This window comes from Petaurus breviceps, unplaced genomic scaffold, assembly GCF_028583685.1.
Source record: "Petaurus breviceps papuanus isolate PSGF00001 unplaced genomic scaffold, PetGlider_PUasm1.0 90762, whole genome shotgun sequence".
In the NCBI taxonomy this organism is placed as follows: domain Eukaryota; kingdom Metazoa; phylum Chordata; class Mammalia; order Diprotodontia; family Petauridae; genus Petaurus; species Petaurus breviceps.
Genome location: NW_027187339.1, coordinates 9,697,174 through 9,707,520, shown reverse-complemented (window position 1 = coordinate 9,707,520; position 10,347 = coordinate 9,697,174). Strand labels below are relative to the sequence as shown.

General features: G+C 39.5%; 1 protein-coding gene across 1 annotated transcript; it reads right to left on the bottom strand.

Annotated features, from left to right (window-relative positions):
- Window positions 1–1,087: 1,087 nt before the first annotated feature.
- Window positions 1,088–6,434, bottom strand: LOC138146467 (mannose-binding protein-like). Its single transcript, XM_069068395.1, has 4 exons — window positions 6,245–6,434; window positions 5,403–5,513; window positions 2,873–2,956; window positions 1,088–1,461 (listed from the first exon to the last, which is right to left on the bottom strand). Exons 1-4 carry the CDS (start codon window positions 6,432–6,434, stop codon window positions 1,088–1,090), a joined length of 759 nt encoding a protein of 252 aa, XP_068924496.1.
- Between the last annotated feature and the right edge of the window lie 3,913 nt (window positions 6,435–10,347).

Sequence of the window (10,347 nt, the reverse complement as noted above, 5' to 3'; positions counted from 1 at the left end):
CAATACCACTTCTAGGGCTGTATCTCAAAGAGATCATACAAGTGGGAAAAGGAAACATATGTACAAAAATATTCATAGCAGCTCTTTTTGTGGTGGCAAAGAAATGGAAATAAAGGGAATGCCCATCAACTGGGGAATCACTAAACAAGTTGTGGTATATGAATGTAATGGAATACTATCATGCTGTAAGAAATGAGCAGACAGACTTCAAAATAAACTGGAGAGACTTATATAAACTGATGCTGAGTGAGGAGAGCAGAACCAGGAGAATGTTGTACACAATTACAGACTAACTTTGATAGACTGGGCACCTCTCAGCAATGCAAGGTTGTAAGACCACTCCAAAAGATTCATGATGGAAAGCAATATCCACATCCAGAGAAAGAAATATAGAGTCTGAATGCAGATTGAAGCAAACTATTTGCTCTCTCTCTCTTTTTTTCTTTTGTTTTGCTCCTTCTTTCTTGTTGCTCATTTCATGGGTTATACTTCTTCTTTACAACTTAACTAATATTTAATCTGAAGATATTTGTAGAGCCTATATCAGAATGCATGCCACCATGGTGGGGGAGAGGGAGGAGAGGAAGGGGGAGAAAATTTAGAACCCCAAAAATATGTGGAACTGAATGTTGTGAACTAAAAGTAAATAAATAATTTTTTAAAAAATGATATCCCACTCTCTGAGCTGTCATTCACAATATTGAGTCCAAATTGAAATGCCCTTTCCCCCTTTGGCCATAGCCTATCTTTGCAGCTCTTATTAGATATTTTTTCTACTGGTTTCTTATGTATGTTCTCAAAACATAGTACTAAAGTCTTTGAAGAAATTCCCCTCACCCAACTCCTATTTCATTATCTACAGGGCTTGTACTCCAGCTTGGTCAGATTTTTCCTTTGAAATAAGTCTCTCTCTTGAGAGCATAATGTCAGGCAAATTTGTGATAAATGTTATTTAAGTTATCAAGACAAGTGCCAAGTTCTGTACTTATCTTATAGATGAATGCAAAGCTGCTGTCTCGGAAATCCTTTAAGAAAATGCCAGCAACACCAGAAAACCCAGTTCCCCCTTAAAAACTTATGGTACAGCTTAAAGTTGACAAACAATTAGCCTTTTTTCTGAACAGAGCTGATCATTCCATTGTCCATTGGCATAGATTTCAACACAGTTCTCTTTCCTACCGCCATTGGGTTCTTCAGATGCCCAATTGGTATATCTGACAGTTTGCCCATTCCAGTACAGGAATTTGCCTTCTGCTTTTTCATCACTTATATCCAGGAAGATGTTCTTATTAAACTGTTGGGCAAGTTCTTGTAGGGCTCCATTTTCCCTGGCATTCTGGGGGGCTGCCAGTGGGGCACCAACGTGTGAACATATTTTCTTTCCTTCTTCAAACGTCCCTTCAGATGCTGCTACCATAAACCATTTCTCTTCCATAGATCTGATACCAGACAATTTCATAACTATAAAGGAGAAAGGAAGACACCTAGTCACACCATGTTAGAAGACAGATTCTCTGCAAATGTCTGGAATTTGGTAGACATTCAACTCTGAACAAGCATACTTATGGGACTTGTGGGACATCAGAATATGATTCCACCTCATTCCTGCCATGCCTCCCCATCCCAAGAACAGGAGTTATAATCAGGATCTCATCTGGTTTTTCCTACTGCCAACAGAATGCATCCTAGCATAGGTTTACAGTGACCAAATCGATCCTTAAAGTGGGGGATACCATTTCAATCCAGAAATGTTTTTTTCTCTCATCCAAAGCTTGGGGAACAAGGCATCCCTTGAAGTGCCTGCACCAACTCCCTTGCTGCTACCAGGTATCTGGAAGAAAGTCAGGTATTTGTCATCCAATGGAGTCTAGCACAGTATGTAGAGTGGAAAGGAATGGACTAGACTGAGGAAATAGCACTGGACTGGGGAGGCAGGCTAATTGTACATGACCTTGGGCAAGTCAATTGCCTTCTAGGGGCTTCAGTTTTCTAATCGGTAAGGGGAGAGCAGCAGAGCTTGGCCAGGGTTCCGCACCTTTTTTGTGTATCATGGTCCTCGTCTCTGAGTAATGTTGATAAAGACATAAAATAAAATAGAGAGGATTTAAAAAGAAACTAATTATAGTGGAGACAGTTGTTACAATATTTTTTCTTACAAATTATCATTTAAAAGTTTTCTGGATATCCAATTAAGGAGCTTCTGCACCAAATGATGCCCAAATCACCTCCAAAATCATGATTCTGAAATTTAACTAATTCTTCAAAATTCTAACTTGTAGAAGAACTAGTCAGGGTCTGTGGCTTGAGGAGGGGACCAAAAAGGCATTGGAACTGGGCTTCCAACTATTCCTCCTCCTTCTCCTTTTTTCATTTCTGTGTGACTTTTATCTTCCTACTCTACCTCTCTGTACTTTTGTCTCTGAACCACTAAAACTTTTGGTAAAAGTGTTTCTTAGAGATCATAGAACCATAGATTCAGATCTAGAAAGAACTGAGACAGTCACTGTATTCAACCAATTCATTTTTGAGCCAAAGAATCTGAGGCCCAGAGGGGTAAAAGTTAGTTGCCCAAGAACACAAAGCTAGAAAATGTGTCATGTGGAATTTGAACCCACATTTTCCTGACTTCAAGTTCAGCACTTATATGCCAGGACATGGGTAACTAGCAAAGCTTTCACTTTAATTGAAGGCTATAAGAGTGGTTTTGCCTTTGTAGTGTGATACTCCATAGATCAGAATGTGACTGCCACATGCAGGTTTGGGAAAGCCTGAACTTAGGGAGCCACTAGAAGGGTAATGTGTGAGGAAGGGTGGATGACACCAATCTCATGAGCAAACACCTTAGCTCTAGTCTTAAAGTTAAATTCTTTACCTTTGATATGTTTGCTGATGAAAGCCTTCAACGTACTGATTTGTTCTTGCAAAACAGTTATTTGAGCCTTGAGTGAAATCAGTTCTGAAAGACAAAAATGGTTTGTCAGTTCCATTGGGTCTTATGTAATGCTTCTGAGAGGCCAAGGTTTGATTTCTTTTCCCCTAGTGAGAAAGACATATCCCATCCATAGAGGAGCTCAATACCAGGGCCCCCATTCCATGCCACATTGGAACAGACCTGGCCCTGAAATCAAAGACCTAAGTCATTTGGAAGTGTAAAAGAGGAGGGAAGGAATTAATCTTTTGCCTTGTGTCACATGATGGGATTTCTTCACAAGACAACTTCATGAGATATTCCAATGGTCCTATCAGGGTGGTACTGGGTCTCAGAGATAATAGCAAAATAACTTCTCCTTCCTAGTTTCCCTTCATTTTCTAGTTTTCTTTTTATCTCCTGACCCAAGATTAATGTTTCCCTCTATGCATTCACAACTCATTTTTTTCTTTCTTTTATTATTTTCCTCTCCATTCCTGTTTCTCCTACTATAGTTTAGGCTAAAAGAAATTATAATTATAAACTAAGTGGCCTTTTATTTCTATCCTTTTTTCCTCATTTTTGTCCTCCCTTCCTTTCCATTTCTTTACCTTCCCTTGCCTGTACAACACTACTAGATTTTCTTTCTATTTATTTTTACCACATCCTTCTCCTGAGACCATACCTTTAGGGGCTCCTCATTACCTAGAGGCTTAAGTCCTAGTTCATTTTTTTCTTATTCTTCAAAGCTGTCTGCTGTCAACTTATCAACTCTTATCTAACCCACTAATCTCTCCTTTTCACCTTCCACTCTGGTTGGACCAGTCTTCACATTATCTTTTCACTGCTCATTCCTTACCTTTACTGATGCCTAGAAAGGCATCTGCTTAAAATGCCCTTCCCCATTAAAATCCTTTCCATCCTTTCAGGGTCCAACACCTTCATAAAGACTTCTTGTAATCATTTTTTTATTTTTTTTATTAATTTTATTTTCAATTTATGGAATAAACAAGAATTTCCATAACAATATAATAAAAAAGATGTTTGCACATGAAACTGCAAATCTATTATGTCCAACTTAATATATGTATATATATATACACATATATTATCATGTAAATTTCTTTCTCTTTTTTCTTCCCTCTCCTGTCCCATTGCTCTAGGGATGGCTACCATTAGAAACACATACATAGGGCAGCCAGGTAGCACAGCGAGTAAGAGCACCGGCTCCAGTGTCAGAACGACCTGGAGATCGAATCCCGGGCTCAGACACTTAGCACCCACCCAGAAACACCTGGCCGTGTAACCTTGAGCAAGTTACTTAACCCCAATTGCTAAAAAAAAAAGAAATACATACACACATGTGTGTATATGTATGTAATTGGTCTTCCAACTATTCCTTAGCCTTTTTTTATTTCTGTGTGACTTCCAACTTCTTATTCTACCTCTCTGTACTTTTGTCTCTGAACTTCTAAAACTTTTGGTAAAAATGTTTCCTAGAGATCCTAGAACCATAGATTCAGATCTAGAAAGAACTGAGACAGTCACTGTATTCAACCAATTCATTTTTGAGCCAAAGAATCTGAGGCCCAGAGGGGTAAAAGTTAGTTGCCCAAGAACACAAAGCTAGAAAATGTGTCATGTGGAATTTGAACCCACATTTTCCTGACTTCAAGTTCAGCACTTATATGCCAGGACATGGGTTACTAGCAAAGCTTTCGTATGTGTGTATGTGTGTGTGTATATATGTGTATATGTGTGTGTGCATATGTGTGTATATGCATATGTATATATATATGTGTGTATATATTTATCCTATACATACTTTTATTTATCAGTTCTTTCTCCAGATGCAGATAGCACCTTCCTTCATATGTTCTTTGTAATTAATTTAGGTATTTATAATAGTCAAAATTATTTATTTGTTCAAAATTGCTCTTACAACAATATTGCTATTACTGTAAATAATGTTCTCTTGGTTTCGCTCATTTCTCTCTTCATTATCTAATGCAAGGCTTTTGACGTTTTTCTAAGACCATTGAGCTCATCATTTCTACTACCACAGTAGTGTTCCATCACAATCATATACTGTAACTCGTTCAACCATTCCCAATTGAAGGGCATCCTCATAATTTCCAGTTCTTTGACACCACAAATTGTTTTGATCCACAGTAATTTCCCATTTCTCTACATTCCTAAAGAAAATATTGCGTAATACAAGCTATAAGTTCTCTTTTTTCCTTGCTTCACATAAGTCCTAGTTCTTCAGCTAGACTGTGAGATCTAGAGAATGAAACTGAGTCTTGGCCTACCAGAGTAGATCCTGGATAAATACATATTGAACTAAATTGAGTAGAGTCCCCTCATTTTCCATACAATTGTTTTTTGGTTGTTGTTAGTGGTGGTTGTGGTGGTTTTTTGTTTTGTTTTTTTGCTTTCCTTCTACTTTTCCAATTGCATCCCTGTTCTCTTCCAAGTCAAATAGGTAACTCACCTTGAATGTCTCCTTTGTCTCCTTTAGGTCCTCTGGGTCCCAGAGAACCTTGTTCTCCTTTGATCCCCACGGGACCAACTTTTCCAGGAGGGCCTAGAGTTCCTCTCTGTCCTTATCATCAGACAAATTGGAGAGAAAAGACAATAGTCAATAATTTGACCCTCTTCCTTCCATGACTAGGAGCAGACTGACCTCCTGTTTTGGAAGTGAACCTGAGGCTTACTGGTGGCTGAGTGTTTACAACCTAGGAATGTCAACAGAGACCTGAAACAAATGAGTTTGCCCACTGGGCAAGTGACAGTTTGCTATTGTTTCTCTCCAGAGCCCTGGGATTTGCCTCAGTCTTCAGCCTTCCTTTCAGAGGTAAATCAAGCCCCCAGTAAAAAAAGACCTTCCCATGCTCTAGTGGTGGAGGTAATAGGAGTGTAAGATTCCGGTACCAAGTTCTTTGGGTCAGGGGCCATGTCTTTAGCAATCTTTGCTACTTCACAGTTTTAGGTATGATGTCTTGTATGAGTAAATATTTAGCAAATAATTGTTGAGAAGATGAAGAGAATGATAATAAATGACATTTCTATACTGCATTAAAAGTTGCAAAGAACTTTGCATACATCATCCATCTCATCTGTGCCTCACAAGAATACTGGGAGGTAAGTACCAATGGTGTCATTATCCCCATTGTATAAATGAGGAAAATGAAGCTCAGAGAGGTTGTTTTTTGTGCATGGTCACACAGTTCAAGTTTCAGAGGCAGGATTGGGAGCCAGGTCTTCCTGTCTTTAACACTTTTTCTATAATACCATCCCTACAGGAAATCACTCAGGGAGATCTGCTTTACATACCTTGGTCCCCTTTTTCTCCTTTTGGACCCTGGTTCCCATCTCGACCTGGTAGCCCATTGCTCCCAGGCAGTCCACAGGTCACAATATTGCATGTGTTTGTTTTTGGTTCAGAGTCACATGTGGCTTTCTCAGAGGCCACAGTCAGTGATATTGCCAGCAGGAGAAACTGAAAAGTACCCTGGAGGTGCATCTTCTCAGATCTAGAGCTGAATGAATAAAGAATGAGTGCCATTAAGCTGACAAAAACCCCCTTCATTTTCCTCATTTTCAGAGACCATTCTGACTCATCTCAGTTGCAATCCAGTTAAAACCTTTTGTGTGTTTCCCAGACCTTATTTTAGTCACAGAGATAGCTCTTATCCCCATTGCCAAAATTCCTGTTCCTTGACTTCTTGTGTCTGTATTTCTAGGGGGACTTTGTCTATGAAATTCTTCTACCTCTTAAAAAAATCCCCCTTTCCCCCATTTTCCAGGTAGCACATAATAAAAAATAATAACAAGTAGCAAATAACAAAAAATAATAACAAATATGGTAACTAAATACTTTACAAATATTATCTCATTTGATTCTCACAAGTCCAGAAAGTAAGTACCATTATCATTTTCCTTTAGTAGAGGCAAACCTTGTTACCCAAGGTTAAACAGCTAAGAAGTATCTGAGGTCACATTTGAACACAAGGTCTTCTTGAGTCTAGGCTCAGCATTCTATCCACTGTGCCACATAGCTGCCTAGAGTTCTAATACCACCTCCTCAGAGAAGCTTTCTGTGGTTCCCTCAGCTGTTAATGTTCTTTCCACAAACATTCCTTACATGATTTGCCTAATCTCTCTTTTGAACAGTTTTTCCCCCCTTTGTCTATACATATCAGTGTACAAGTTGAAAGTCTAAATATCAGTGATACACGTATCAGTGTACAAGATCTTTGAAAGATCATGCAAAATAGGAAATATTAACGATTCTCTAGAAAAAGAAATGAGAAACAGAGCTGTAGCTCTGTTTAAGGGGGGAAATGGAGGACAAAGCAAAAGACATTAAAAACAGAAAGTCAGTTTAGAATCTTCTGTTTGGAATCATAATGCATGAGAGATGTAGTATCCAGCCAATGAGACAGAGAACTGCAGACCAAAAGTTGTGGCAACCAGGGTAGGTAGAGGTGTACTGACAGAAAAATGCCTGAGACATTGTGCAAGGGTGGTGAGTGAGGCCAAGCAGATAAGAAGAAAACGGTACCCTTCACCGAGGGACCTCAATTCTGTTCACAGTGCTAGAACTGCATTAAATGTTAGATGGTGAAGTGTTGTTTTGACAAGGCTATGATTTAACCTCTGGGGAAATGGAAAGAGTTCACCAAACAGGAGCTATAGCTATTGTTTCATTAATGGGGCTTAGATGAAAGCCCCTTATCAATTATTGCATTGAGTAAACCTATTTCATGCTTAATACCTCTGGCACATGTGTGCTTGCAATGAACTGGGCACCCTTTGAAAGAAACAAACCTGATATTGATATTTCTAGGGAGGCCTTCTGAATGGGTGCTGAAGCCATAGAGTTCATCATTAGTGGGAAGAACTCAAGAGTGAATTTGATCTGCATGGCTAGAGGAAAAGGCTGGTTCCTCAATTGATATATGATTTATAGGATGATATGAACATGGTTAGAGGTCTCAAATGGAGTTCCAAGGTTTTGCACTTGTACTCTAGTGTTTCATAGTTTTATCCACACTTCTGATAAAAGTATTGGCAGAATGCTTCCAAGACACAAAGAAAAAAATGAAACTGAAAGGGCATGAAAATGCCTTGGATGACAGGATCAGGATCCAAGCAGATCTTGGCAAGATGGAACATTCGGCTTAATCTATTAAAATGAAATTTCATAGGGATAACTATCTCAAATTATCTGAAACTAGTGGAGAATGTACTGATCTGCCTCAGAAGTTCCTCACTGGGAGCTCCCTATATTGTTGCTGTTTGTCCTTCATTCCTGAAGAGGACCATGGCATCAGAGAGGTAATGCCATGACATGCAATCAACTGGATTTAAGTGAGGGAGGGCTGTGCTCACAAGCTTCACTTTTTCTTCTAGAGATATCTGAGTTAAATAGCCATAGATAGATAGATAGATAGATAGATAGATAGATAGATAGATAGATAGATAGATAGATAGATAGATAGATAGATATCAGGATGACTGGAGATGGCCCTGGATGCAGTAGGAGACCTTGTTGTTTTTTTAAGCTAAGGTCTTTAACAGGTTTCAGTTTGACTGAAGCAATGCCCATTCCGTGATTAAGGCTAGGTAATAAATGAGGCAGAGAATGAATGACTTATTTTACCTGGTCAAAAGAAAAAATCGACCTGGGGGAAGATCCTTGGGAATGAGGGGAAGATCCTTAGTGTTTGTTGCAAAAACAGAAACAATTGCTATTTACATTCACTCAGCTTCAATCAGGACCTGAACAAAGAGCAACCGGAAATTGACTGGAGACCTATTGTTGGTCAATCAATGACAGCCAGAGTGATTTGGGTTTAAGGCACAGTCCTTAAGAAAAAAATCTAGCCCGTGAACTTTGAGATATTTTGTAAGGTTTCTGTGATCAAAATTTATCTTCCTTAGGCCAGAGCAAGGAATGAAGGAAGGGAGGGAGGGAGGGAGGAAGGAAGGAAGGAAGGAAGGAAGGAAGGAAGGAAGGAAGGAAGGAAGGAAGGAAGGAAGGAAGGAAGGAAGGAAGGAAGGAAGGAGAAAGGAAGGAAGGAGAAAGGAAGAAATGAAAGAGAGAAAGAAAGAAAAAGGAAGGATCTTGATACACTAGCTGTTTGACTTTGGGCAAGTCACTTAACCCCAATTGCCCTCCAAAAAGCAAAAAAAAAAATCACCTTTATAAGAAAGAATTGGGGAAATTTTAGCTAGATAGTAATTTGTCTGGGAAAGAACTGGGAGGGTTAGTGGCCTTCAAGCTCAGCATGAGCCAAAAGTGTATTATGATTGCCCAAAGGACCTGCATGCCTAGGCTGAATTAAGAGAGGTCTAGTGTTGACTGAGAAGAAGGGAACTGTTGGTCCTAATGTTCTCTGCCATAGTCAGACTGGAACTGGAGTATCATGTTCAGTTCTGAATGCTGTGTGCTAGGAAGGCCACTGAAAACCAGGAGAGTGAAGGAGTCAAGAATATGTGAAGCTAGGACCAGGTGAATGACCTAGAGAAGTTCATCCTGGAGAAGAGAAAACTTAGAGAGGGAGTGATAGAGCTTGTCTAGTGTCTGAAAGGCGAGTGTACAGAAGTGAAGCTAGAAGTGTTCTACTTGACCCCGGAAGGTAGAACTGGGAGTAAAGGAAATTGTAAAGATGGAGAATTGGTCTCAATTTAGGAATGAACTTCTTAAAAACTGAAGCTATCTCAGTGTTGAAGGGTCTGCTATGTGTGTGTGGGGGGGGCAGCTATGTTCTCATTATTTGAGGTATTCAGACAAAGGACTGTAGCAATAAGAGGTGAGAGGATCTCTCTGGGATGTCAGCTGTTCACACAGTAAGGTTTTACACTTGAGAACTAGATTGGAACCTAGAGGTGACATGGTACAGTCTCCTCGGTGCTTGTTTCAGTCATGTCTGACTTTTCCTGATCCCATTTGGGATTTTCTCAGAAAGACGTTAGAGTGATTTGTCATTTCCTGAGCAACTGAGGCAAACAGGTTTCAGTGACTTGTCCAGCATCATTTAGTTAGTGTCTGAGTCTGTATTTGAACTCTTGAAGATGAAATTTCCTGATTCCAAGTCCAGTTATCTACCTATCGTTCCACTCCGCTGTACACAACAGTAAATTGGTGAGCAGCGTTCTTGAATTACTTAAGGTCACACAGGCTATGAGTAACAGAATCAGGAGTCAGACCCAGGTTTTCTCACTTAAAAGCTAGTATTCATTATTTAGGACCAATTGGGAAAAAAAAGGAATGTGAAGAGGGGGAAAAATCTATTTGCTATAGACACCAAGGTTATAGACTCTGGATAATGCCCTCAGGATTCATTTTTATTGAGAAGAGTGGGGTGTGGGTTGTGTGTGTGTGTGTGTGTGTGTGTGTGTGTGTGTGTGTGTGTGTGTGTGTGTGTGTG

Excerpts from the sequence above, each read along its gene's own strand:
- LOC138146467 (XM_069068395.1), bottom strand. The coding sequence starts at position 6,434 with ATGCACCTCCAGGGTACTTTTCAGTTTCTCCTGCTGGCAATATCACTG. Across the intron at positions 2,957-5,402 it reads AGACAAAGGAGACATTCAAG|AACTGATTTCACTCAAGGCT; the intron begins GTGAGTTACCTA and ends TTTGTCTTTCAG. Across the intron at positions 1,462-2,872 it reads CATCAGCAAACATATCAAAG|TTATGAAATTGTCTGGTATC; the intron begins GTAAAGAATTTA and ends TCTCCTTTATAG.